This window comes from Trichoderma atroviride, chromosome 7, assembly GCF_020647795.1.
Source record: "Trichoderma atroviride chromosome 7, complete sequence".
Classification (NCBI taxonomy): domain Eukaryota; kingdom Fungi; phylum Ascomycota; class Sordariomycetes; order Hypocreales; family Hypocreaceae; genus Trichoderma; species Trichoderma atroviride.
The window spans coordinates 199826-227076 of record NC_089406.1 but is presented as its reverse complement, the minus strand read 5'-3'; the positions used below and the strand labels follow the sequence as shown (position 1 = coordinate 227076).

The 27251-nt window shown below is 51.9% G+C and overlaps 12 protein-coding genes across 13 annotated transcripts; 5 read left to right on the top strand and 7 right to left on the bottom strand.

Moving 5' to 3' along the window:
- Positions 1-141: 141 nt before the first annotated feature.
- TrAtP1_012062 (uncharacterized protein) lies at positions 142-2673 on the bottom strand. 2 transcript variants are annotated; one of them, XM_014090486.2, is made up of 4 exons: positions 1726-2673; positions 1556-1669; positions 915-1501; positions 142-853 (listed from the first exon to the last, which is right to left on the bottom strand). In XM_014090486.2, exons 1-4 carry the CDS (start codon positions 2330-2332, stop codon positions 383-385), a joined length of 1779 nt encoding a protein of 592 aa, XP_013945961.2. In that variant the 5' UTR covers positions 2333-2673; the 3' UTR covers positions 142-382. The 2 variants fall into 2 exon arrangements, with proteins under 2 accessions (XP_013945961.2, XP_065971476.1); XM_066115378.1 differs by having other exon boundaries at positions 142-1501.
- Positions 2674-3319: 646 nt separating this feature from the next.
- TrAtP1_012061 (uncharacterized protein) lies at positions 3320-4063 on the top strand (the record flags this gene model as incomplete). Its single annotated transcript, XM_014090487.2, has 3 exons — positions 3320-3361; positions 3433-3467; positions 3526-4063. 3 exons carry the CDS (start codon positions 3320-3322, stop codon positions 4061-4063), a joined length of 615 nt encoding a protein of 204 aa, XP_013945962.2.
- A 138-nt stretch (positions 4064-4201) lies between these two features.
- TrAtP1_012060 (uncharacterized protein) lies at positions 4202-5152 on the bottom strand (the record flags this gene model as incomplete). The annotated part of the gene is made up of 2 exons (XM_014090488.2): positions 4202-4945; positions 5003-5152. 2 exons carry the CDS (start codon positions 5150-5152, stop codon positions 4202-4204), a joined length of 894 nt encoding a protein of 297 aa, XP_013945963.2.
- A 356-nt stretch (positions 5153-5508) lies between these two features.
- Positions 5509-6552, bottom strand: TrAtP1_012059 (uncharacterized protein; the record flags this gene model as incomplete). The annotated part of the gene is made up of 2 exons (XM_066115377.1): positions 5509-5885; positions 5958-6552. 2 exons carry the CDS (start codon positions 6550-6552, stop codon positions 5509-5511), a joined length of 972 nt encoding a protein of 323 aa, XP_065971475.1.
- A 1424-nt stretch (positions 6553-7976) lies between these two features.
- TrAtP1_012058 (uncharacterized protein) lies at positions 7977-9398 on the bottom strand (the record flags this gene model as incomplete). Its single annotated transcript, XM_066115376.1, has 2 exons — positions 7977-8541; positions 8602-9398. 2 exons carry the CDS (start codon positions 9396-9398, stop codon positions 7977-7979), a joined length of 1362 nt encoding a protein of 453 aa, XP_065971474.1.
- Positions 9399-11502: 2104 nt separating this feature from the next.
- Positions 11503-12458, top strand: TrAtP1_012057 (mitochondrial 37S ribosomal protein uS14m). The gene is made up of 3 exons (XM_014090063.2): positions 11503-11789; positions 11926-12097; positions 12169-12458. The coding sequence occupies exons 1-3, from the start codon at positions 11683-11685 to the stop codon at positions 12229-12231; spliced, it is 342 nt and encodes a 113-aa protein (XP_013945538.1). The 5' UTR covers positions 11503-11682; the 3' UTR covers positions 12232-12458.
- A 1941-nt stretch (positions 12459-14399) lies between these two features.
- Positions 14400-15136, bottom strand: TrAtP1_012056 (uncharacterized protein; the record flags this gene model as incomplete). Its single annotated transcript, XM_066115375.1, has 4 exons — positions 14400-14535; positions 14593-14695; positions 14750-14853; positions 14925-15136. The coding sequence occupies 4 exons, from the start codon at positions 15134-15136 to the stop codon at positions 14400-14402; spliced, it is 555 nt and encodes a 184-aa protein (XP_065971473.1).
- Positions 15137-17212: 2076 nt separating this feature from the next.
- On the top strand, positions 17213-18920 carry TrAtP1_012055 (uncharacterized protein). The gene is made up of 3 exons (XM_066115374.1): positions 17213-17562; positions 17629-17726; positions 17787-18920. The coding sequence occupies exons 1-3, from the start codon at positions 17307-17309 to the stop codon at positions 18867-18869; spliced, it is 1437 nt and encodes a 478-aa protein (XP_065971472.1). The 5' UTR covers positions 17213-17306; the 3' UTR covers positions 18870-18920.
- On the bottom strand, positions 18921-20434 carry TrAtP1_012054 (uncharacterized protein). Its single transcript, XM_014090493.2, has one exon. The coding sequence runs from the start codon at positions 20249-20251 to the stop codon at positions 19148-19150; it is 1104 nt and encodes a 367-aa protein (XP_013945968.2). The 5' UTR covers positions 20252-20434; the 3' UTR covers positions 18921-19147.
- Positions 20435-21277: 843 nt separating this feature from the next.
- Positions 21278-23122, top strand: TrAtP1_012053 (uncharacterized protein; the record flags this gene model as incomplete). Its single annotated transcript, XM_014090036.1, has 1 exon — positions 21278-23122. One exon carries the CDS (start codon positions 21278-21280, stop codon positions 23120-23122), a length of 1845 nt encoding a protein of 614 aa, XP_013945511.1.
- Positions 23123-23699: 577 nt separating this feature from the next.
- Positions 23700-24783, top strand: TrAtP1_012052 (uncharacterized protein; the record flags this gene model as incomplete). The annotated part of the gene is made up of 2 exons (XM_014090495.2): positions 23700-24557; positions 24625-24783. The coding sequence occupies 2 exons, from the start codon at positions 23700-23702 to the stop codon at positions 24781-24783; spliced, it is 1017 nt and encodes a 338-aa protein (XP_013945970.2).
- A 105-nt stretch (positions 24784-24888) lies between these two features.
- Positions 24889-26777, bottom strand: TrAtP1_012051 (uncharacterized protein; the record flags this gene model as incomplete). The annotated part of the gene is made up of 5 exons (XM_014090494.2): positions 24889-25287; positions 25356-25857; positions 25913-25980; positions 26038-26421; positions 26493-26777. 5 exons carry the CDS (start codon positions 26775-26777, stop codon positions 24889-24891), a joined length of 1638 nt encoding a protein of 545 aa, XP_013945969.1.
- Positions 26778-27251: the final 474 nt, after the last annotated feature.

Below are 27251 nucleotides of genomic sequence, written 5' to 3'. Positions count from 1 at the left end.
GCTTCAGTGGAGTCGCTCTGTCTTAGGTGACAACTTCGCGGGGCGCTGGGGCTTATCGATAGGAGCTGCACCAGGAAATTCCGCTCCGATTAGCGCCAGAACTCGCTGAGCACTTACACCATTCATGATTCTGGCATCTGGAGAATTAATGATCTTAATTAACTTGTATCTAATTGACAATTCATGGTATCGACAAATGAAATATACGTCAAGTATGTTACGCTATCAATGTAGCCACCAACGCCGCCTGTATCGCCCTTCATCATATCTCGGCTCTCATCTTGAATTTTGCGTCCCGCGCAGCTTCTCTTTCTTTCAAGATTGATGCTCTAGCAATTCTATTACTTATTATCCAACACCCACACTCTGAAAAAGATGCCCTCTAAACTCTCACGAAAGAGAGTGCCGTCATGACTGCGATTCCCAGCAAAGTGGTCGCCAAATAGGGCAGCCCCATCCACACGCCGCCCAGCTCCATGCCACGACTCAGCAGCCATCCCATGACGGGAGCGCCCAAAAAGCCCACGAGCGTCTCCATGGTAGACATTGTCGTGTTGAGCGTGGCCACCGTATGAGGCTCCACGACGGCATTGAGCAGCGCTCGGCACAGGGAACTGACGCCCACGCCAATGTTGGTGATGACCATGGCGCAGACAAACAGCCACGGCACGCCCGCCAGGGCAGTGAAGAGGCTGCCGGCGATGAAGATGACGATGGAGGCGCGGGCCAGGAATAGATCTCGCTTGATGGAGTTGAAGTGGAAGCGTTTGGTCAAAACAGCCGACGAGAGCGGCAGCAGCACCAGCAAGGTGAAGACTCCGGCCAGACTGCTGACCGTGTTGACGTAGGTTGCCTATAGGAAATCATGTCAGTGCTTGGACGCGGTATACAAGAAAGGGGTCTCTTCTCCTTACAGTTGACCACTCCCAGTTGAAGCGGCGAGTCATGTACTGCAAAATGTCCAACACAAACGTCAACTTGATGAGATAGAATGGGCCATAGGCAAGCAGCAGCAGGACGACCGTCTTGGACGTGAAGATGAACCGCCATACGTGAGACACATCGTTCTTGACCGAAAACCACGCGCGCTGCGCCAGTTCTCTCGCACTGGGGAATTGCTTCGATGGCAGCTGTGACTCTTGCTGAGCGGCAGACGAGTAATCTTGGCCACGGCGCTTGTTATCCACCGCCTGGCGAAACTTGAGCGTCTCTGGGATGAGAGCAGACGACAGCATGCCCATGGTGAGCACCGTGTTCCCGATCCACATCGCAAGCCAGGGGTCAATGCTGAGGAGGAACGCAGCGAGAGGGTTGACGGCAATGGAGATGAGAAGATTCATGGCGTAGATCAAATAAAACGTGCCGGTTCTCTCGGACACGGGAACGACGTCGGCAACGACAGTCGAAATCATGGCGACGACCATTTGGCTGCCGCCGCCAATCAAGAGGAAGATGCTGCCGTACAAGATGCTCCAGATGGGGAAAGTATCGGGAAAGAAGACTGTGCGAGGCCAAAGTCAGAAAAGGGGGAGAAGAGAGGGAGGGCAATACATACGGACAACGGTTATCCAAACTTGCTCGAGGCAACATCCCAGGAGCGAGAGAAATATGACAAGACGGCGGCCATACTTGTCAGCAACGACTCCAAAGGAAATCTGCACGAAAAGCGCTATTACTCAGTTGTCAGTGATGCAATGTCATGCAACTAGACTCGTTGGCACTTACGAAGCAGCATATCGAGAGACGTGCTCCACGACCGCACCATGGCCAGCGTCTTTTGCACTTCTGTGTCCTTGCACCGGCTATCGTGGAGCTGGGGCATGGCTATCGTATGGTCTGGGTGGTAACGCCGGCAGATGACGTCCTCCATGATCTGCTCCATGGGGGGGTTGAGGATGTACTGGCTGACCTCGACGATGAAGAGGAACAGGACGCACATTGCCACGACGAGGCGGCGGAACGCCTTGGAGGGCGCAATGTCGGCTGGCAGGTCGTTGTTTTGCAAGTCGTTGCTTTGCAGCAGCGATGTTGTCTCGTCGGCTTCGGCTTCATCGTCACCGATACGGTGGTGGTGGAAGTATCCATCTCCGTTGGCCTCGATATCAGAGCCCAGGCCGGAAGACTCGGCGTCTGCTGCGGCGCCGTACCGTGTCATGATGGGACCGGTTTCGAGTTTTTGATATTTTGTGTATTTGTTATTAGAATGCCTTGGATATGGCACAAAAAAAGAAGATTGAAGTGAAATGCTGCAAAAGACTGTATTATAGGAGAGCCCATCAGAGCAAAGTATTGGTAAGGGAGCGCATAGGGGGGGAGATAGACGGCGGATCATCTACATGACGACACGATATGCAAGACACGTCGATGGCACACGAAGCATAGATAGTAAAGACGGCAAATATCGACCGAAACGTCTAGTCCAAGGGCAGAAGCAATAAAGTTAGCCGGAGGCGTGAAGCCTTTATCAAAGCTTCAGGTTCCCGGCGGCCATGATTGGCGTGCCCTGGGAACTTTTTTCAGTGGGGTACAGCATCCGGAACGCGTATGCCGCCAATTTGGACTGGAGTTTGGAGCAAGATAATGGCCATGTCAGCAACTACGCAATATTCCCTGCTTTGTCGTAATTGCGTTGAAGCTATTGGGGTTTACTAGGTACCAGGGGTGGTGAATGAGACTCGTCTGGAATGGCCAGAATGCTCTGTCGCGCCCTTGCCACAAACATCGACAGTTGAGGCAATCTGGGGTAAATCACCAGCTTTGGTAAAGGTAAATGGTTATCGTGGGAATGAGGCGTTTAAGCGGCGCAAGCTCAAAAGAGAAGAGCAAACGCAATTCATTAGTGCGCCCGATGCTGACGGCTTTCCACGTCAACGATGCATGGACTGCTATTAGCAGCTGGTTGTATAAGACCCAAGCAAGTACCAGCATTTTGCCTTGTTAGGAATTGTTCGGATGATGGAATGATGTTTAAAATGCCGAGATAAGATCAAATTGTCTAGGCCATGAATGGAGACCAAAGCATCGAGGCCTTTATCGCGAATCCTGTGTCTTGCTTTCACAACATTGAACTGCCGAAATGTTGGCAGCTGGGCATTCAAATTACTGCTAGTGACGCTAGCGGGTACCTGGCCCGCTAGCTGCTTCAGTTCGATTCACTAGCTTTGATTCTACAGCGCCAGTTACAGGGGCTCGACGCTGGTGGCTCCCCGCCATTGAACCCCGCCAGCCGCCATCGGACCTCTAGCCGCAATTCTGCAACCTGCATGGCCATCGTCATTGTTTCTGCTTCATCGCAAATCGCAGCCACAGTCGCGTCACCATGTCCTTTGCTAGTGCAAAAGTGCTTTCCACAACGCCTTTGGTAGGTGCTGACCGCAACTATGAATCAAGCAACTATCCCACGCTTCTTGCTGACCTCGATTCTCTCTCCAGTCCAACGACGAGTCGCGATGGATCTCCCTGAATAAGTACGATGCGAATGCGCCCTCACTCTCCCCGTTCGTCTGCCTGATACTCTGCGCATAGAATCACCTACCAGGACCCCAAGGGCATCGAGCGCGTCTGGGAAACGGCCGAGCGACGCACGCGCCCCGCCGGCGCCGACATCGACGGCGTGGGCATCGTCGCCATCCTCGACAAGCCCGCGGGCAAGGAGATTATCCTGCAGAAGCAGTACCGCCCGCCCGTCGACAAGGTCGTCATCGAGGTCCCCGCCGGACTGATTGACGCGGGCGAGACGGCCGAGCAGGCCGCCGTGCGCGAGCTCAAGGAGGAGACGGGCTACGTGGGCGTGGTGACTGAGACAACTCCCATCATGTATAACGACCCTGGGTTTTGCAACACGAATCTGCGCATGGTGCACGTCACGATCGACATGGCGCTGCCGGAGAATCAGGATCTGAAGCCGGAGCTGGAGGAGAATGAGTTTATCGAGGTCTTTGCCGTGCCGTTGGCCAACTTGTGGGAGGAATGCAAGAAGCTGGAGGCAGAGGGCTATGCCATCGATGCGCGGGTGGGCACATTCGCCGAGGGCATCCTGCTGGCGCAGAGATTGAAGCTATAGGTTCATCAAGATAAAGGTGGATATGAAAGATTTACTACTATAGAGCCGTCATTTCTGATTCCGTCTCGTTGGAGGAAAATGGGTTTGGGAGGAACAACAGCATCATCAGCATTAGCATATCAGGGGCTCTTCAGCTACCTATAACTTCTGTTCTTGGCGCAGGCCCTGCCAAAGCGCCAACGCGGCCAGGGCCTTTGCATCGCGAGCGCCTTCTTTCCATAAATCCTTCATTGGCACCACTTTGAGCGTAATCTTCTCCCCAGAGCCTCGCTCTCCTGTGAGGCGGCCCTCCCACTCGCTCAGCTGGTCTCTATGAATGCGTCGCTCAGCGCTGTAGATGGTCATGTGCTCGTCACAGCCACCAGCGCTGGGGAACATGGCAGCAGGGAGATTCTCTTTTTCGTACATGGCGTCCGTATTCCGCTCTTCTCTCGACGCCTCTGCGAGCTCGCTCAGGCACGTCAGCTCGTCTTCGCGGATCGTGATGCCCAGCTCCTCCTCAATCTCCTTTGCCGCCACGCCCTTGAAGTTTCCGGAGCCGTCCACCATTCCCGCCGGCAGCTCCACGAAGGTCAGGCTTCCGGCGGGCGTGCGCGGCTGGACCGTCAAGACGACGTAGCGCTCGTCCGAGTCCGGCGGCACGTCGTCTGGGATGAGCATCACCAGCATGGCGACGCTGGGGCCGCGCAGGAGACATCCTGACGGCAGCGTCTCTCCTGCAGAATTGGAGATTTGCGCGGTGAGCTTCATGAAGCCGATGCGGTTGCCCCAGAAGTCGCAGGATTGGATGGTGACATTGCGGAGGACGTAGGGGTCGGAGTGGAATGGGTGAGAGGCGTGGCTTTGCAGTGCGAGAGACTTGGTCAGAGTATCGATCCAAGACTATGAATTGGCTTGTTAAAATTACTAAATGTTGTATTTCATGGCGGATTGGCTCACATTCAAGGGCTTAAAGGACTCGAGGTGCGACTCTGCGTTTTCGAGCGAGTCCGGCGTGGACACGGAAATGCCGCGGTAAGTCAACATGGTGCGAAGATGGCGGCGAGCAGAGATGGCGGAAGGAAGTTTGCGCCTCGGCCGGAGAAGCATGCTGTGATATTTGAGGTGCTGGTGTGTATTCGTTAGTGAGATGGCCGCCTACATGAAAGAGGCTGTGAAAATCAGCCTTGTGGTTGATGTGACGTCAACGCCGTTGAAGCTTGTGATGTGGGCACGACGCAATCGAGTCAAGAATGAAATCAAGCCGGAGATGGCATTGGTCTGGATTGACATTGTCTTGGAATCATGGCTTCACTTCAATTTGTCTGTCGCATCCTCCCGTCCAGTGGCACATGTAGTATTCTCATCTTAATGATTGCTGTCAAGTAACTTCAACATGCTCTCAGCCTGCCAGAACGCCTTGGACCAAATAAACACCAAAACCCAAAATCCAGATTCAACCCCGTCTACACCGCCCAGTACACGTCGATCCGCACAGACTCAATCTTGTTCGCCCACCCGCCAAACCTCGCCCTGCCCCAGACCGTCACCACGTCGCCCACCTGCAGCTCCCGCACAAACTTCCCGTCGCCCGTCTCACGCCCTCTGCCCTTTGCCACGAGGGCCTGGCCGCCTTCTGAGTCGGGTGCGGTGTCGTCTAGATAGGACCACGTGATGGAATTGTCTTGCCATTTTCCAAGGGCTGTCTTGTTGCGTTGAATCTCCCATTCGGGTGAATGCAGCAGCTTGTGAGCGTAGTTGTAGCCGACTGGGTCAGATGAGGTCTGCTGAAGTTCAGGGTAAAGTGGCCGAAGCGAGTTGACAGAGGGTAACGATCCATCTTCTAAGAAGCAGTTAGCACCCATCATGAGCCCTGTCTACCTAGGGATGAGATGGATGAGATGGAGAAACTCACCAGCACCAGATGCGTCAAACTTCTCCAATCCCGCGTCAAACCACGTCCACGACTTCGAATACGGGTCCTGAGCGTCGTCGGAGCTCGTCACCCATCCTTGGTCCTGGCTCCTGAATGAGAAGACCACCTTTCGCGCGGGGTGCGTGATGCGCGGCACAGGGTACTTTGCCGCCTTTGCGAAGAAGCTGGCGTCGAGACTCTCGCCCAGCGGACGAGGCGTCGGCAAGGCGGTGGTGTATGGCTGGTCGTTGGCATTCTGTCGAGCTCCGGCATCCACCAGGCCCAGCGGATACGATCGAAGCAAGAAGCGGTCCTCTCTGTCCGGGTTGCCGCCCATGATGTGGATGCTCTCGTGCAGCTGCGTGGTGGAGTGAGCCCAGTACTCGCCAAAGTCGAAGATGGCGTCAATCAGGTCTGGCGGCAGCTTCTTGGAGCGGCACAGCATGGCCCTGACCACGGCAATGTCAATCGGGCTGGGCTCGTAGCGGCGCTCTGCGTGATGCTGCATCGGCTCATCGTCGTCTTCTGCGGTGGTTGCGTTGAGGCCGAGCGCTCTCATGGCGCTCCAGACGACGCCGGGGATATTCACAGACATGGCTATAATTGGGAAAAAGTGCTGTTTTCTTTGCGCTTGCAAGAGGGATGAGAATGATAAGTAGGTAGGTAGGAGGGATTGTTTACGATATGCAAGATTAAAAGCAACGTTGTTTATAGGGGCATCGAATCAGAGCCCAACGCGCGTTCTGGTCGGTTGAGGCGTCGTTTCATTCGATTCGCACCACATCATCGCGTGACGTCAGGGCGGCGAATACAGCGAGCCAACAGCGAGTGCAGTGCGCTGTGCACTGATGGCGCAGGCAATCGTACGCTTTTGGGTTTAAGTACATGCACCTAGAGATGCGCTATATCGCTGCCCTCGGGCAAGAAGGATCATGTATATGTACGTGCAACAGCACGTTCATCGACCTTGTTAGAAACGTGAATGAGGAAATAATTTGTCTAGGAATCGACCGAGGTTGCTCATCAATCGAGATGCATGAATCTGAAACAGCTGTACCTAAAAGCAGGATGGAAGCGACTCGCAGTAAAGGTAGCGCATTTCATCTAGCTGGTTGAAAACCCAATTAGCGGTAGGTATAGCAAAAGAACTTGACAAAATCAATCTCAATCACGGATAAAAAATTCCTTCTCTTCTTCTTTTGCGATTGCCTTTTATAGGTAGTTTATACCTATTCTTTGCGGTTCCATCTGTTCTCGGCTGAGTGCCTAACCTGTAATCGACACATTTTCTCTCATTTTCCGCGTAGCTCCATTCAGGTTACGATGATGCTTATATGAAGAGGAATAGGTATATTTTGAATCTTTTTCATCCTCTAAATGAAGAATAGGTATAATCTATTTCTTTTGCATCATCTCAAATTTAAAAATATAGTAAAAACGAGCTTTACAGAAATCCCCTTTTCATTTGCTCAAACACAATGAACAGCCAATCTTCTATTACACAGACTCTGGACTCAATATGATACTCGCTCGTCACAAGGGACCAGAGCAAGAATCCCTACAAAGCAAATGGCTAGTCACAACAACAAGAAGCTCAGCAGTATTATAAAAGTAATATGTTCATATTCACGACCAAGCTAAATTATATGCAACGTGCTGTAGAAAGCCCAAAAACGGCCAGATGTGTAGGTATTTAAAAAGTGGTAAAATAAAAGTTTGTGTCCATAAATGCCATACATCCCTTTCTAGCTTCAACACCTAAAACGCCATCCAAAGGTTGGTATCTGGAGGCAAAAGTTCAAACAACGAAACAAGTCATTGAGACCCTTTTCTTTTTTTCTTGAGAGTAAAAAAAAAAAAGAAAAAGAAGACGCAAAAAAGAGTTCATCCCACGCGCGCTGTTGTATATGGCCCCCATCGCTCTTTGGTTTCAAAAAAAAAATGAAAAATAATGATTAAAATAAAACCAGCCCGCTTCCCTTTCTATCATGAACGTTTATCGGGTGCTCTTTTTTTCTTTCAGACTTCTCCGCCGGGGAGTCCCTGGTATCCTGAGTGGCTCGCGCTGAAAGTCCGGATGGGAGCCGTGCTCGAGGCTCTCTGCGGACCGGGGTGAGACTGAGGAGGAGAACCAGGACTTCCTGGGCCATCGGCGTGAGCACCCTGGTTGAGGAAGGGGGCGGGCGACTGCATAGGCGACTCGATGTTGACGGCGGTCCAACCTTTGCTGTCAAGAGGGCTGACGTTTGCGGGGGGCGCATCAGCCGCGACGACGCCTTCTTTCCTCATACTGCGAGAATCGTAGTCAGTATATGCGTCCGGGTCAACGCCTTCGCGTTTCAGCTTGTCGAGTTCCATACGGTCCATCTTTTCCATTTCTGTCTGCAGGCGGGCCTCGCGGGCGCCGGACTTGCGCTGCTTGATGCAGTAGAAGAGCAGGGCTCCGATCAGGACGGCGCCGACGACGCCGGCCGCCGCGTACACGGCGATTCTGGCTCCGGCGGGCAGATTGTTCCACTTGTCAGCCGTAGACAGCTTGGGGGCTTGGTGGAGGGCCTCGTAGAAGGTGGAGTTTTTGTCCGTGCTGGTCATGGCCTGTTAGTAACAGGAAAATGGAATTCAGCACAGCAATGATGCAACTTACCCAGTGACCTTGATGCTTTCGTAGCTACCAGTCATGTCTCCGTAGGTATACTCGCTGCCACCGCCGTAGTCGGTGATGCGAGCACTCTTGACATACATGGTGTAGGGGCCCTTGGAGTAGTCGGTGTTGCCACCAGCCCACTCACGAGTACCGTTGGGCATTCTCGGGTCACCACCAGCCCAGATGCCGAGGGACAGCCTCATGGGAGTCTGGGGGTAGTTTCGGGTCTTGTTGGCCTGGTCAGGGGTGAGGGTACGGACGAGGGCGCCGTCAATGTACCACTGGAGCGCATCCTTGGTCCAGACAGTGGTGTAGTTGATGAAGTTCTCCTGGTTGTTGGCGGTGGTGTACAGACCAGCGTTGTGGAAATCCTCGAGACCCTTGCCAAAGTAGTTTGTCGAGGCCATGGTGTTGTTGACGCCCAGAAACTCCAGGTCGACCTCGTCGAGATCGTCACTCAGCCACATGGAGGAGCTGACAATGCCGACGCCGGGGGCGACCTTGAGGAAGAGCTCAACACGGCCAAAGAAGAAGTAGAAGAGCGTGCGGATGGTGGGCGAGTCACCCTGCTTGTTGATGGTGAAGCCGGCGCCGTTTTCGTTGTCGTAGGTGACGGATCCAGCAGTCGTCTCCCACAGCTCATACGACGGCGTGGTGTTGAAGTTGAAGGTGTAGTCGGTGTTGAAGCCGGGGTCGGCAGGGCATGTCGAGTTCAACGGGTTGCACGATGTGGAAACCTGGGCTGAGACGAGGCCCAGCAGAGGGGCGGCGGCCAGAAGACCGCTCAAGTACCGCATTTTGGAGAGAGAAGAGAATCTAACGGTATATATAGGCGTATATATAAACACGGTTGGGTATAAAAGATTGAGGTCGGTCGATGCGCGAGAACAATACAATCAACGGCAGATTAATTGCAAGTATCAACTTAGGGAGTGTGGTATCTCCGGCCCTGCAGAGAAGCGAATTGGGGGATATATCTCGAAAGAGCGTGTAAGTGATTTCTTTGTTGTTTCAGAAAGAGGCAGCCAGGCAGACTGGGGCCAAACAAAGAGGTCACTGGAGAGATTGAAGCGGCGAAGTTGCGCCAAAGCCAAGTCAGGACGACAATGAAAGGACGAGACGAGTCTCAACAGCGAGCAACAGCGACTGCGAGGCCCCTGAAGCACGACGGCGGATGTCTCTATTTGCAGAGGTTCAAGGAAGGACTGAGGTGAAGGAGAGGTGAAGAAGAAGAAGAGAAGGACGAGCAGAGTCAAGTCAAGTAAAAGAGATTAGGGGCTCGGGCTTGATTTGATGCATTTTGCACTGAGACGGGGAAGAAGCGCCGAGGGGTCCGCACAATCAGTGTAAGGGGTACCGCGCTATGCTGGGCCGGGGGGCGGCGCGGGCGGTACCTGGTACCTGAGCGCGGCGGGTCGCCAGCGAGGGGCCGCCTGGGGAGTGTCTTGGCTGGTAATTTCAGCGTCCAGGAATAGCCAGCAGCCCCCTGGAGGGAAAGGTGGGAAAGACTGCATGGACCTAGAAGGTGAAGAGAAGATGAAAGAAAAAAAAAATGGAATTATTGGGGAGCCCCGGGATGCCGTGCAGCTGGAATCAGTGGCGTTGTGATGGCACTTGAAACAGAGGAAACGCATCACAGCGCATATACGGCGGCTGGCGGCATCACACAGCCAAATCGCCGTTTTTGTCCCCAAAAGCACCAGCACTATCACCTCTAAATCCTCCGGCTATGCACGGCGGCAGCGCCATGACACGCCTTGGCACTCTGTAACGATAATTGCCTGCCTGTGCAGATGCAGGGGCCGCCCATTTCGTTGCTGCAACAGACTGCGAGCGCCGGCAGGCCAATGAGAGGCGCTGCGCAGACGACAAAGGGAAAAGGGACGTGGACTGGTGCTGGAAAAATGCGCCAGGGACCGATCCGGCACAGCGCGCCGAGGCTGCTAGGCCCGCCTGGGAATAAGCCGCTGGGGCCCTGATTTCCCCTGAAAGATGGAGACGGCCGTGCGCGGTACCGAGTACCTGCGGCAGTGCTGACAGCGCGGCGGGGCGGCCGGGTACAGGGTACGCGACGAACTCGCAGCGCGCGAGCTGTAATTGGTTTCTTCAGTTGTTTCTGTCTCGTCGCCTCGAGGTCCGGGATCTTAATTTGGTGCCCCCAATCTCCCAGCGCCAGGTATCGAGTACATGAATTGCCGGCTCAATGCCTAATTCAATAGGTAGGTGGCTAAAGTGCGCGGAGGCCAGTTGTGGGCTTCACCATCAAAAGCCGTCGACGGGCACCAGTCAATCACTCGAGTACGGGGGATCCACGATGTAAGCCTCATCCAGTCTTGTGCTGCTCGTCGAAACAAGGACCTGCACGGCCAAGCAATAGTCGAGTCGGACAAAACCCACCCATTAAGCCGGAATAGAAAGGTCTTTGCTGCCCATGATGCCGAGTTTGCGAATAGCAGCAGCCTGCAAGCAGTGCCTACTGCCGGTTATCCATCCGTAATCAAACCAGGGCCGGTCTTTTGGGCACTGCGCCTCCGCACAAAACCCGCTCGCTGTCTTGACCCAACTGGGCGGAGTTCATGTTGTCGACGGTTGTGACGGCAGCGAGAGAGTGAGCGTGAGTAGCATTTGCACATCCCCTGAAACGAGGCATTCCCATTTATAGGAACGGAGTAGTCCGTGTGGTGTAGAAAAGAGTCGTGGTGTAGCTACATGTACATGGCCTCTGATTGAATACGAGGACAGCTCCCGCTGTCATTGGACGAATGCGCGCGACATAGTCCGGGTACAGAAGCCGAGTCGGCAGTTGGAAGAATAAGACGAAAATCAATTACTACTAGTAGTAGCATTAAAGATTGGATTGAAGCAATTGATTGCTCTTTCCAGCATCAATCACATGATGTTAGCCAAGCGACAACTTCGCCAGCAGGCGGCCGCAGCGTAATCGAAATTGTCGCAGAGGAGCTGCCGGCAATACACCGGCTAAACACCGCCAGCCCCGGCATCATCAAACTTTCGTCCAGATGCCCGAGATTTCAATGTCACCGACCCTCGTCAATTGATTGATTCGCACCGCCTTCCACCATGTCCATGTTCCGGGCCAAGAAGCTCGACCTGGGCTGCTTCGTCAAGGCCCGCACCATTCGCGACCACACCAAGCGAAAGGTCTTTGAGGAGCATGAGACGGAGAGGTAAGGCCTCGTTTTCTCTACTCCATCTCTCGCCAAATTGCCAGCCAAAATTGCGCAGATTAAGCGGCGGCAAATGGGCGAACCCTTGGTCGGAGAACCGAGCCGTGCTAATCTCTGCCTCTTCTGCTATTTTTAGGCAAGCTCTTCGATACATGATCCGCAACACCACGCTGCCGCCCCGAGTTCGAGCCACGGCCCAGCTGCAGCTCTCCCAGATGCACGCCTATACCCGGCCCACGCAGATTCGCAACCGTTGTATAATGGGTGGACAGGGGCGAGGTGTGCTGAGGGCGTTTAAGATGACAAGAGTGCGTGCATCGGCCAACGAGATTGATGCTCCCATGAGAAGAAGCTGAGCTAACGTTAAATCACCCTACAGTTCAATTTCCGAATGGAGGCGATGGCAGGAAATCTTCCTGGCGTCAAGAGAGCCAGCTGGTAGATGTGGGCTTTACGATTCAATGACGTTTATATATTCCGACTCAACTGTATAAAATCTTGTGTATGATATTTGCGTGCGACTCTATCATGGGTCTCGGTTAGACAAAACTCTGAGCGAGGGCGGCCAAAGGAGAAAGGAAAGATTTAATAAAAAAAAAACTGTTAAATAGAACATCGGTATTCCGTCATCTTGGTGTCCTGGAGATTCAAGATGTCGCTTGACCCTTGGAGTGAATTTATATCTGCTATGCCAGATGGGTGGTTGCTTGCGGATAGCAAACTACTCACTACCAAGGCCATATGCTCCCATCAATCTCGATTCCTGGCGCGCTACGATAACGAACATCATTTTGAAATCATCAACGACATTCAATCGCATAGCATTTTCTATACCATATCTATTATCCCTTAGACAGTTGCAAAGACTTGACCTTGGCATTTCGAACTTCAGCTGCGGCCCTACCCTGCACTACGCCACAATTCAGCTTTTGAACGTAGCCGCAAAAAGATGTGGCGTTCGCCACTTGATTCAAACTTTGGTCACCGTAGTGGTTACTGTGCCTACCGCACCTTTGCAACACCTTTCAACTTGCGCTTTGCCAGCAATCTACACTTGTCTTTGGTTACTCTTCATCAGCTCTGATTTACCATCCAGCTTTCCAGCGACGCGCAGACTCGCGATCGATCACACAGCGGCAACTCATCAAACTCGTCAATCAATTTCACCACGGTCAAACGGCCACATCATCCACATAACGAGTCGCAACCATGGGTGGCGGAGATTTGAACTTGAAGAAATCTTTCCATCCCGGCCTGCGGCGAAATCAGCAAGCCGTCTACGATGAGGAACAAAAAGCTCTCGCCGAGCGCAAACGCACCCAGCAGCGCATCAACGAGATCAAGGAGGAGCGCGCCAAAGAAGACCTCCAAAGGCAACTTGAGGCGGCCGGAGGCAAGAAGAGGATAGACCGCGTCGACTGGATGTACCAGGGCCCTACGGATGGCCAGGCCGGCACCACTGAAGAGACAGAGGCGTATCTGCTGGGAAAGAGGCGCATCGACAACCTCATCAAGGGCAACGACAACAAGAAGCTCGAAAAGGCCGCGGGACAGGAGAGCTTCATTGCGCTGCAAAATGCCAACAGCGCGCGCGACACGGCAGCCAAGATCCGCGATGATCCTCTGCTGGCCATCAAGCGCCAGGAACAAGCCGCATACGAGGCAATGATGAACGACCCGATCAGACGCCGCCAGCTGCTCTCATCGATGGGGGTTGACGATGGCAAGAAGAAGCGCAGAGATGGAGATCGAAACGGAGATGACAGGCATGGGAGGAAACATCGCAGGCATCGAAGCAGAGATCGTGACGGCGAGCGACACTCGCGGCATCGCCGGCGCTCATATTCTAGGTCCCGCAGCCCGCGACGGCGGGATTATTCAGGAGACGGAGAGCACACATCAAGTCGTCGGAGGGATGATTCTCAGGAGCGTGAGAGCAGAAGCCATCGGCATGATTCATATCGGAGCCGCGATGACAGCCGCGATCGTCGCCACCGAAACTCAGACTCCAACGGTAGGGGAGACCGCCCTCGGAGGCGCTCCCCAGCATACCCTCGCGCTCACAAAGAGCGTGATGATGCCGGGGAAGACAGTCGGAGAGCACAGGAGAAAGCTCGGAAACTGGCTGCCATGCAGTCGGCTGCGTCCGAGCTTGACGATGATCGAGAGAAGCGTCTGGCGGCTCTGGAAAGTCAAGAACGTGCTGCTCGAGAGGCTGACGACAAGGCTCGGGAGCGAGGAGGAGATCGCGGCTTTACCAACGGGCTGCATCGAAAAGCATTGAATATGAATACTCGGCACGGACGGTGAGGCAGACTACATGTAATAATATACCATGATGATTATGCGTTTGTTTCCACGAATAAAAGAAGATTGATTGATGGCGGGCTCCTCTTGGCGTTCCTGGGATACTGAATCGTGGCATTGGGGCATGGTAACGGCAGCATTTTTACGATAATAGATATCTGACGTTAATTGGCAACATGTATATTCATATGATTGACTGTACTAGTATATGACTAGTTGACCCTATTCTCCAATAACCTCCCAGTAGCTGGCCCTGAGCTCGGCTAAAACAGCCATCATAGGCTTGGCTCAGATATTCTTGAATTAACAGCCAAGGCGCGTCAAGGTAAACTGCTGGTTCACGCCACCGTGGAAGGGATAGTTGATGATGGCCGTCAAATCCGCCTGGTTGCTGCCAGTCACATCCCACGTCTTGCTGGAAGACGCCACGCTGCGAATGCTGTGCAAAAGTGTCAGATATACTGCCTCAAGGTACGTGTACAGGGGAATGACTTACTACCAAGTGTCGGCGCCGGCATTGGCCCTGACAATCTTCCAGCGAGCAGCTGCGTTGCCCTTGGGGTCGGTTCTGGCGGCTTTGATTGTAGCATCGTTTCCGCCTGCGGTTGGAGAAGTTAGTGAATGCAGAGATGATTTCCGATATCAAGCCTTACTCGGAGCAGCGGCATAGGTGCTAGTAGCAACATTCTGGATGCTAAACTCGTCGTTGTTGATGTGTGTAAAGCGCCATTGCTGGTTGGGGCCGCCGTGGTATGTGCTGTAGAGCATCTCTACGTTAGCCATGTTCTCTTATATACAAAGGATAAGAGAGGTGGATGTAGGACATACTATCCGATGAGACGGCCGGTAGGGTTGGAGGCTTCGAGGTCAACAGGCTTGCGCTGGGACAAGGCGCTGCGGATGATGTAGGTTCCCTCAAAGACGGACATTTTTATGGAGGTTTTTGGTAGCCAGTGAAGGAGACTGAAAGGCTTTTGCTTGGTGATGAGGTTGGAATTGCTGAGGTGATGATGAGGATGGTCGTTTTCTGAGAAGAGCATCCTCTCGCTTTATATCTTTTCAGCATCGTCTTTTGACCCCTATTTTCTTCCCTTCTCTTCCCTTATTGTTGCTATTATTATTATTATTACTATGAATATTACTATATTACTTCGTGATGCCTCAAGCTATTTCCATCTCGCCAAGGATTACCCCATCTTTGCAGCTGTCATAGTGTTCCGTGTGAGACATTGCCTCTGCGCTTTCTCTCACCGAATGGCTCAACGATTGGTGTATGACCGCCTCCGATATTTACCCCATTCTCGCCCAGCTGAAAGCTGTATCGAAGCCAAGACAACTTGCTGAGCTTCAAAGTGGTCGAGACCGCCAGCCACCGTAAGCTACATATGTAGGGAGAACAATGGCGTATTCAAGATTGATTGTGATTGGAGATTGCCTTGTTGATGTTATTAATGCCAATTGATCAAGAATAAGCTCTCGATATGTCTCTTTTTTGTTACTATAAGCTGGTGTTGACACGATAACTGGCTTGGCGCAGGAGCTGAGACGCTATCCAAGAGAAACCGACACCCATTTGGACCAATTTCTTTTTCTTTTCCTTTTTTTTCTTCTATCTTTTCTTGAAAACATTAAAATATATGCTGAGCTGATATATATTATAGCGAGACGAGGATTGCAGCTGTTCTCTGAAAGCTAACAACCATGGCGACCAATGCATAGAAATGGCTTTCTCCAAGCACATAGTCCAAGCTAGCCAAGCGAATAGGCGATATCTGATCTTGGCATAATATTTGTTTCAAACGTCCCCTCATATCGAAGACATTACTTACAGCTGGTAAGCCATCGACGGAAGATGAAAACTACAGCTTGAGCATATTCTGCCTTGGCTAGGGCTACTAGTAGGTAGCTGTGATATGTGCAACATGAGACATTGTTACCGAGATTGGTTACACGCGCGTGGCAAATGGGGCCGTGCATTTTCGCAATGCATGAGGCTATAAATCACTAACTGCTTAGTGTCCAACTCGAGATGCATGGCTTATTAGGTCTGAGACTGGCTGAGTCAGTCCTCAGAGTATTATGCTTGACCCTGCGTCGAGGCCCCTGCCGATCTTCTCTGGGTGGTATTTAGTAAGTGTTGCTGCTATACCGTCGTTCACGAGTGGTTTGAACGAAGCAAGTAGTTGGCTTCCTGGGAGATGGAGGGATCTGTAAATAATGATTGTATTATATTCCCAAGGTAGGAACAGTAAAATAAGTGTACAAAGTACTGCACCTAGTGAAAGGTAGTGTCAACATTTTTCTTCATAGAAGAATATGCAGTCTTTTCTACTGTTTTTTACTGTCCTCTACAAGAGCTGGCTCAAGATTGAGTATTTGAGAAAACTCTTTGTTCTTGGAAACTCCTTCATCTCTTCCTTTTGCCATGCTCTGGACAGAGCTTTTTGTGTGTCCTTACTTGAATAGATGTAGCTCACTCGCAGTTTGGAGTGCATCAGATGCCATGCACGCAACACCAGCCGCCAGCCTTCCTGCTGATACATTCTTACTGCTTCCGTTTGATGCTTGCCATCAGTGAACAGTCAATCGGTCATATAAGGCGTGCCAGGTGAGAAGAGGCGTAAGCCGATACAATTCCTCACTCATAATGCAACTATTTCGATAGGGGTGGGATTCTGCAGATGGGAAGATTCTTTATAGATGAAGCTGGCCCTGGAACCCGGCACTAAGAAGGTGGCGAATCGAGACGTCAATGGGCTTTATTATCCCAGAGTTGCGGGGTATAAAATAAATGCCATTGCAAAAGGCGTCATCGTTTCCATACCATAGTGGTCTCATGGAAAGAGAATATTCTAGTTGCTAAACCTTGAATTGGGAATACGATGCTGATGCCCTGTTCCTTTACAGATAGAGCTGCCGTTAGGTGGAGTCTCTCCATTCTCCCCAGACCCTTTATTCGTGGACAGTCTATAGGGCGCTGTGGGGTTTGACATGCAGGGCGCAGAGCCAAGGCGTCAATTGATTAGGCCTTGGACCATTGCCGGAACGATCGCTGTGGCGCCATCTCATCTAAATAGCTATAATTACCCGAAGAATTGAAAACCAGAGATTACAAAGTTGAGTTCATCATCTGTGTAGAATTACCGGTTGGTAGTTTAGTAAAACGACTTGGGGTCTTGAGTCGACTGAGGCAGGGTGCGCGAATTGGCCATGGCGGAAACACCATTATCCATAGAGTTGAAGACAACTCCACAGCACATCTCCACCGATACGGTCAATGTCCCAAAGCAAGATTCCGGCCCAACTCCCGCCGAGAGCAATTACAATTCGGATCGAGCAGCCATCTCTGGAGATGATGAGTCCCCTCCGGACGGCACAACCGAGTTTTCGCTGCCGCCTGTTGACAGAGGGAAAGATGCGTGGCTCTTCTTGGCAGCTTGTTTCGTTCTGGAGGCGTTAGTATGGGGTAAGTGACGGATCGGACTGGCTGTGGAGATGCCAAGTGACTGACTTTGACATTTGATTCTGCTAGGCTTTCCATTTGCGTTTGGTGTGTTCCAAGACTATTATCGCACACACGAGCCCTTTGCTGGGTCGTCTAAGATTGCGGTCATTGGAACCACGGCAATGGTAACCTAAATCCTCCATGACAAAACGCACAACAAGCAAGCTAACTCGTCTCTGACATAGGGCATCATGTACCTCGATATTCCCATCATCATGGGCCTCCAGCGCATGTACCCGAAACCGACCCGCCATGCGCCTGCTGTTGGTCTTTTTATCTTATGCCTTGCTCTTGCCATCTCTTCCTTTTCCCAAAACGTCACGCACCTCATCTTGACCCAGGGAGTTCTATACGCTATTGGCGGTTCTATCTGTTACTGCCCCTGTATCTTGTATATTGACGAATGGTTTGTCAAACGCAAAGGAATGGCCTATGGCACTATGTGGGCGGGTAGCGGCCTTGGCGGTTTTACTATTCCTCTTCTTTTGGAGTTTTTCCTCAACAAGTATGGGTTCAGAACTACATTGCGGATATGGTCTCTCAGCATCTTTGTCTTGTCTGCACCCCTGATCCTGTTCATCAAGCCACGGGTACCTGCTTCTGGCACACACCTCAACCCTTTTAACCTCAAGTTCTTGTTAACCCCTTCTTTCGGCCTGTTCCAGCTCACGAATATTGTCGAAGGCATCGGCTACTTCCTTCCGGGCATCTATCTGCCGACATATGCTCGTGCTGCTCTTGGTGCTGGCGATTTCCCGTCGGCTCTGACGCTCTTGGTCTTGAATGTCGGTGCAGTCGTAGGGTGCATCATCATGGGCAGCTTGACTGATCGTCTCCATGTGACGACTTGTATTGCAATCTCGACCATTGGCACCGCAATCGGCACCTTCTTCCTCTGGGGCCTTGGCACCAACATGGCGTCTCTTTACGTGTTTTGTGTCCTATACGGTCTGTTTGCAGGCTCGTATACGTCAACCTGGCCTGGAGTCATGCGGTATCTGGTGTCGAAACTGAGCGGGTCAGGAGAAGAGGGAGGAAGCGGTGGCAGCTATGACCCTCTCATGATCTTTGGCGTGCTTTCCGCTGGACGTGGCATTGGCAACGTCATCTCGGGGCCGCTGAGCGAGGCACTGATCAAAGGGATGCCATGGCAAGGCCAAGCCGCTGCTGGATACGGGAGCGGGTATGGCACACTGATAGCTTTTACAGGGGCAACGGCTGTTGTTGGTGGAGGCAGCTATATGTTTAAGAGAATTGGGTGGCTATAAACAAAAGTGTTAACCTCTTGGGGTAATAAGTAGACCAGGAATCACATAGACTGCAGCTTAGTTTGCTAAAAATAGAACATGATATTAAACTCGCATGTAAATCCTTTATTTTCACCTCCGCAAGCCATAGTATTAACCGGTGCGGTCTGAACGACCCTTGCCTTTTGAATATATCCGCCATCAATACAAAACTCCCATCAACGTGATATCATAACCCATTTTCCCAACACCCAATTTCGTAGGGCCCCACTATGCATCCGAACCTTGCCAAACCCAGCTTATTCTCGTAGGAGTCCTGCAGCTTGAACCTGCTGGAAAATCTCGAATTCGTTGACTTCCGTCTTCGTACGCTTCTTCTCGACCCAGCGGCGGAGGCCTGGAACCTTGGAGGCAGCGCTCAAGAATTCATTCTTCAAAGGCAGTGATCCCGTCTTCTCCTCGTACATGAGCAGACAAACCGTAAGTATGAGGAAGATCCAGTAAATGTTGTAAGCAATCACTGAGCCGTATGTGCCGGTGTTTTGCCAGCCGAGGATAGAGTTGAAAACATCCCAGCCGTTGTCGGTTTCGGGATTGCAGCAGTTCACATGCCAGACGGTCTCGAGAATGTTGTATGAGCCGGGGCCGTTGCCTGCTTCAGCAACATCGCTTCCGACACGCTGGGCAAATGTGTGGTACTGCAGACTCCAGACGGCCTTTGAGAACATGCCGGCGGCAATCAGATACAAGACGCTGGTCGAGGCAATGAGGAAGAGCTGGATTGACATCAGGTTGCCACCGCGGTAGATGAAGAAACCGACGGCGAGACCGGCGATGATGCCGCAAACGACAGGCAGAGGGAAGGCCGTCGCAGGCAAGCTGAGAGAGACGCCTCCGACAAAGACGACGGCCTCGACTCCTTCTCGCAGAGTGGTGATGAAGGGCAGGATGAACATGACGTGCCTTCTAGACCAGTCGCTGAGCCAGTTCCTCGGCTTTTCAGCGTCGGCCGACTTCTCAGCCAAAGCCTGAGCAATCTTGACACGCCACTTGTCCTTCATTTTGTTGATTCTCAGCAGGGCAAGTCCCATGATGGAGACGATGATTGCGGCAATCAGATAAAAGATGCCCTCCCAGAGATCCTCAGACTTTGACCAGATATCCTTGCCAAGGCCGTAGAAGGCCCCGATGAAGCCACCGCCAATGATGAGGCAGATGACAATACCAGCCGCTGAGCCAAGCCATACCTGCCTGACCAGGCGTTTATAGATGGCCTGGTCCTGGCCTGGTCCACCGAGACATTGTTTGAGGAAAGAGAGGAGGACTGAGATGATGATGACAGCTTCCAAGCACTCTCGGAACACAATGAAGAAGATCTGGACGGCGAAGACGTTCTTCGCCATTGTGTCTGTCTACACCACAAGTGAGTGGCCGACACTAGGAAAAGAAAAAGAAAAGTGATGGGTGATGGAAAGATGGAGGGGGAGAGACGAAAGGGACTCTTTTTCCCAATGGCGGCCAGCAATTGATGTATATTTAGCCTCGCATGGCCGCATACGGAATGAGTAAGGCTTGAATAACACGCCAGGAAAAAGCTTTCAGGGCAGCTCCAGCCGAGAAGGGCCGCGACCTTCAACTAAGCTTGTAATAGAAACTGGGATTGACTCCGACGGCTCATTGGAGGCGCCGGTTGGAAGCACCGCAAGTGGACTCGTTCAGCCAAATCAGATGATCAGATAATCACATCGGCCAGTCAGATTCGCCTGATGCATCTCCAGCTGTGGCTCCCCGGCTAAGACGGCACGGCGGCCCACCACCACGATGCGCTTTGCTGAGGATTTTGAGTTATCTGATCAAACGAAAAATTATCTGATCAAGAAAATGGCTCAATTCCAGCCCCGAACCATTGTTATCTGATCACGCCAGGCGGCTCCTCGGCAGAGCTATTGGACGCCAAGAAGGGTCTGCAGTGAGTCTAAACGGGGCCTGATGGGCTTAATCTGGTTTCTGGGTCGTGATACAAGGACCCAATGCTGCGGTGCTCGGCCCTCATGCACAGAATTTTTCCATCTAGCCTGTGGGGGCTGTCTAGTTTTGTCCTGTTAGCCTGTTTAGTGGTTCTAGGAACCCGGCTTGTTGGTTATCTGATGGATGGGAGCTGGCCTCGGGAACTTTGTGAGAGTCAAGGGGAAACATTGTTCCATTCTTGCTGGGGGGAGTTGATGGGGAAATCACATAAGATCAATATCAGCCCCTACCGCCCACACTCTGACCGTGGCACACAAAGTTCAAAGTTGCTTGTGGCTGTACCGAGTTTCTCATCCATTGCCCTCCAGACGGAGTGCGAGAGAGACGGGACTAGAGCGGCTGAAGGGTCAATTGGCTGCTGAACTGGCCATTGCTTTGTCTGCTTTCACCAACTCTCCAACATGAAGCGATTCCTGCTTCTGGCCCTCGCGGCGCTTGGCCAGGCCAAGACGGTTACACACGACTTCAACGTCACCTGGGTCACGGCAAATCCCGATGGCCTGGCAGAGCGCAAAGTCGTGGGCATCAACGGCCAGTGGCCGCTGCCCGTCATCGAGGTCAACAAGGGCGATCGCCTCGTGGTCAACATGCACAACAGCCTGGACCGGGCCGCCTCGATCCACTGGCACGGCATGTTCCAGAACAACACAAACTACATGGACGGCGCGTCCATGATCACCCAATGCCCTGTGCCGCCCGGCTCGAGCATGACTTACAACTTCACCGTCAACCAGAACGGCACCTACTGGTACCACTGCCATACAGACTACTGCTACCCCGATGGCTACCGCCAGGCGCTCATTGTCCACGACGAGGACGCCCCGTTCAAGTTTGACGACGAGTTCACAGTCACCCTGTCCGATTGGTATCACGACATGGTGGAGGACTTGTCTGCGGGCTTTATGTCTGTCTTCAACCCCACCGGCGCGGAACCGATTCCCAATGCTTTCCTCTTCAACGACACATTGAACTCCAGCCTGCCCGTGAAGCCGAACAAGACATACCTGATCCGAATCATCAACATCAGCGCCTTTGTCGGGCAGTACTTCTACATCGAGGGCCACAACTTCAAAATTGTGGAAATCGACGGCGTCTATACGGAGCCCGCTGAGGCTGACACGCTCTACCTTGGTGTTGCTCAGCGATATGCGATTCTTTTGACGACGAAGAACGAGACGGACACAAACTATCCTATTGTTACGGTTGCAGATTCCTCTCTGCTCGATACCATGCCTCCAGAGCTCCGCCTCAACAACACCAACTGGCTGGAATACAACAAAAATGCCGACCACCCACAGGCGACTATCAATGTCACAGACAGCACACAAATCGTTCCATTTGATGACATCGCATTGGTGCCCTCTGATGGAATGGAGCTGCTTCCCGAGCCAGACATGGATCTCAACGTTACTGTCATCATGGGTAACCTGAACAATGGACAGAGCTATGCGTTCCTGAACAACATTTCATTCACAACGCCAAAGGTGCCATCTCTCTACACGGCAATGTCAGCCGGAGAGGATATCGTCAGCAACAAGGGCATCTATGGCGAATTCACTCATCCAATGGTTCTGAACCACAATGACGTCGTGCAGATTGTGGTCAACAACGCTGATGGCGGCTCGCATCCGTTCCATCTTCACGGCCACAACTTCCAGGTGATTGATCGCCAGCCTCCCTATGGAGAGCACTTTTTCGATTACTTGAACGGAGATCCCGTGCCGTATGACCCAAGCAACCACACGGCCTTTCCCAAGATTCCCGCCCGCAGAGACGTCGTTGTGCTGCCGCCCCAGGGCTACTTTGTCATGCGTTTTGTTGCTGACAACCCCGGTGTTTGGATCTTCCACTGCCACATTGACTGGCATCTTTCTTCTGGTCTGGCCATGATCCTCATCGAAGCCCCTCAGCAGATGCAAGAGCGCATGACGATCCCGCAAGAGCACATCGACGTTTGTCAGGCTGCCGGCATTGCCTCCAAAGGAAACGCCGCCGCTGACACGCTGGATTTCCTCGATCTCAAGGGCCAAGCGTCTCAGCCCGGCTGGATTCCCGACGGATTCACAGCTCGGGGAATTGTTGCGCTTGTTTTCTCCATTTTGTCTGCCATCTGCGGTATCATTAGCATTGTCATCTATGGTTTGGCAGATGTGAAGAGCAAGCAGGCCGATGAAGTGTCAACAGAACGCGAACAGAGCGGTGTTGTTGTGGTGGAGGAGAACGTGGAGAACCCGTCCAAGTCATGAGAGGATATGAATTTTGATGATTGCATTTGATGGTTTAGGTTAGGCAAAATACCCAAATAATGGAGATGGAAGGAAATCAAAAAAAGGGAGTTTGTGCTATTAATGGAGCTCTGGGAGCTGTTTACATATTAATTGGATTATTTGTTCAACTTTTTTTTTCCAAACTAATTTTTTCTGGCACTCGCTCGTGCTTTACTAAAGATGCTTGAAAAACACTGCAAGGGAAACTCGAGAACAGTATTGCTCAGATAGGTACCCAAAAGATGTGGAAACGCCGAACCAATTCGCCAAAACGGCATAAAACCTTTCTCGTCATCCTGCGATGTAACAGTAAATCGCTGTAGATACCTGATTTATCCCGCATCGACCGTCAGCAAAACTGCCTCTGGCGTCAAACAACCCTGCGAATCGGTCATACGGTGCGGGGCCTTATTTCGAAAGATTCATAAATCTAACGAATATCATTCTCTTCAGACCAGAATCTTCGAGTCCTAATTTCTTTGGGGGCTTGTAAAGGTAGAGAAGCTCCGAGGCGAATATTAGTACAGAAAATTTGTTTGATTTCCTATACTCCAACATGGCTGTCGTCCATGCCGGCCCAACTGATTCCTGGCATGGAGTTATCAAACCCGAGAGCCAATTCCCACCCGAAGCAGGCCGCTATCATCTCTACGTCGGACTCTTTTGTCCATTTGCGCATCGCGTTCTCCTTGTACGATACATCAAAGGGCTGGAATCCCTCATCGATGTCTCAGTTGTGATGCCGTATCCCAAAGGCAACGGCGGCCGGGCAGGCTGGCGATTCCCTACCTCAAACGACGAGTACGCGGGAGCGACTGTGGACAAATTGTTCGGATCCAAGGACCTTCATGAGCTCTACTTTAGAGCCGATTCTGGCTACGAAGGAACAAAGTACAGCGTTCCGGTGCTGTGGGACACTAAAGAGGGAACCATTGTGAACAACGAAAGCGCCGAGTTGCTACGCTGGCTTCCAACCGCCTTTGAAGACGTACTGCCCAAAGAGGGACCAAAGTACGAACTGGATCTCTACCCCGCGCAGTTGAGAAGCCAGATCGATGAAATTTCTGAGTGGATGCAGAGAGACCTCAATTCTGGAGTTTACAAGGCCGGATTTGCAGAGACACAAGAGGTCTATGATAAGAATGTACCTGTCGTCTTTGCCGCTTTGAACCATCTAGAAAGTCTCATCCATCGCAACGGTGGCCCGTACATTCTGGGCAGTCATCTCACAGAACTTGACATTCGTGCGTACACGACCATTATACGGTTTGACGCTGTCTATGTCCAGCACTTTAAATGCAACCTGGGAACAATTCGCGCAAATTATCCAGTCATTCACGAGTGGCTGAAGAATCTGTATTGGAATGTAAAGGGGTTCAAGGAGACGACAGACTTCAAGCATATCAAGGAAAACGTGAGTCGATATCATTCAAGAATCACATACCCAAGTCGTGGACATGCCTGATCTAACATTGGACAAGTATACCAAGAGTCACACGAAAATCAATCCACTAGCAATCACTCCTCTAGGCCCGTATCCTGAAGTGGAGGAGGGCATTAACTTGAACTTTGCCGAGCTTAAGCCAGGTTCTGTGAGGCATCCTATCGTTCTTGAGAGGCAGGCCGAATTGTATAACTAGACGCTTCATAGAGACCAACAAATTTATTTCGCGTGCCAGTTGATTCTAAGTCTACCAAACTCCGCCAACCAGAAACCTATACATATGATACCGGACACTAGTGCTTTAAGGTCTTCCCATAGCACGCTCAATTTCCACCAGTGCGGCGAGAACCTTTTCATCGTACTGTCGCCTGCCAACAATCTGCAGGCTCACTGGTGCATTGACATACTTCTCTGGGCTGTACATCTCATACACGAATCGATCTTGGTCGTTCTTGGGTACGTAGCTCGTATCCTTGACGTCCTTGTCCTGGTCGACGGTGGTGACGGGGAAGACAACGGCCGGGTAGTCCAGGAGGTTCCATTGCGAGGTGTAGCCCCAGTACCGCGACTGCTCGAGAGGAGCAGCAGCTCCAAATGAAGGAGGGCACAGAATGACATCGACCTCTCTCTCGCCGTTGGCTGCGGTGGCTGTCCAGGCCTTGGCGTATCTTGCGCGGTAGGAATCTCGTTGAGCGGTCAACTAAATAGAAGAAATTATGTCAGTATGTTTGATGGTGGTGACTTTAAAAGCCTTGAAGAAGAACTCACCTCCCAAAGCTCAGCCACAGTCCTGGCCTTGACATTTGGCTGCTCTTCAATAATGAATTTGGTCAATGGCAAGACCGACTCTCCAGCTCCCTTGATCAAATCGAGAACCTCTTTGCCGCCGTCGGGCCAGTAGAGCCCTGAGATGATGTCCCAGGCTTCGTCATGGCCAAGTGATTCGCAGTTCCAGTCGACCACCTCATGACCAGCCTTTCGACACGCGTCGGCAACTTCTTTCAGCGCACGTATCATGGGAGGGTGTGGCTTCACAACGCCATCCCACCACTGAACGGCAATCTTGAGCGGCTTTGTGAAGTGATATGGCGTCCACTCTTTGACGGTAAGAGATGGGTCGTGGCGCCATGGCTCAGCAGCAATGGCGGTTTTCATGAAGAGTTCTAGTACGTCACGCTCTACTGTCATAGGCCCGGGAGTAGAGAGAATGGTTTCCTTGCCAGCCATGTTGGCCCTCTGCCCAAAGACAGAAATGCGTTTAGAACTTGGCCTGTAAAGCGTGTCAGTGATACTGAAAAAGTGCAAAAGAGGGCTCATCCACTCACTTGAAGCCATATATACCGACATGGGCACATGGACATCGCACGCTGCCTCCAATATCACCGCCAACACCCTGCTCGGCTCAGTACTCTGATCAGAAGACGCGAAACATGGCATGTATTTGACTCACCAAAAGGCTGCCGCGCATACCAACGAGAGCAGATTCACCTCCAGAGCTTCCTCCAGGAGTCAGAGTACGGTTGTACGGGTTGACGGTAACTCCATATACATTGCTGCTCGTCTCCAAGTGCATAATCGTTTGAGGCTGGGTGGTTCTGGCGTAGAAGACGCATCCTTCACTATACAAGATATCGTAGAGAAGATTTGAGCCGTGATTATCGCCAACCCAGCCGATGTAGGAGGCGTTGGTGGTTACGTTGTCGCCAACCATTCCATGATGCTCCTTTGTTGAGATGGGAAGACCGAAAAAGGTGCCTTTGGGCTCTGGCAGGGAATCAAGGTGCTTTGCACGAGCAATCGCTTGATCCCATAGCAGCTCAGTGAGACAGTTGACCTAATTTGTTAGGATCAGTTGATGCCCAACAGTGATGTATGAGAGATTGCATAGTTGTGAATGACACGTACAGCAACCTGGGCCACCGCCGCTCTGCGCAGGAATGCCCGCGTTACCTCCTCGACGGAGATTTTCCTTTCACGAAGAATCTTCAACAATTCGGTCACAGAGTATTTCTCCGTGATTTCGATTTCCCGGGCCGTCAACACCCCTTTTGGCAGATCCTGAGAACTGAGGGGTAGTATATCAGGGATGCCCTCTAGCTTAGGCTCAACTTTGGCGAGACCGGCGTCGCGCCTTGCTTGAGCTGAAGAAGCCTTTACTTCCCATGACTGAAGGTTTTGAGCGTCACCCATTGTTCCTTACTTTCTGAACTCTGTGTTGGAAAAGGCTATTGTGGATGAATGAATGAATGAATTTGTCAATGTTGGAGGAAAGATAACAAGTTGAGATCGAGGCTGAGGCCGGCTTATAACGGGGTCCGCGAGTTCCACTTATGGACTGTCGCCCTTGACGCCGCCCAATGGAGGCGACCAGATTCCAGAGTCTGGGGAAGGTTTGGCCTGAAACGGAATCTAAAAGGAGCGCTAGAAGTGGTATCTAAAGAGAGCGAGCGCTATTACCAGATATTCTCCGCTACCCCTCATGGTATCACGGCAAATGAGGGGTCGTGGTGGCTCAAAGTCGATAAGCTAACGGCCTGCTATCACCGGACGCCGAATCCATCACGTGGATATGCTCTCGTATGTTTAGATTGCATTTCTATGGCGTAAATTAAATGGGTTGATTAGCTACAGATCGGGTAGATACGGGTAAGGGCGTAGGTTTGC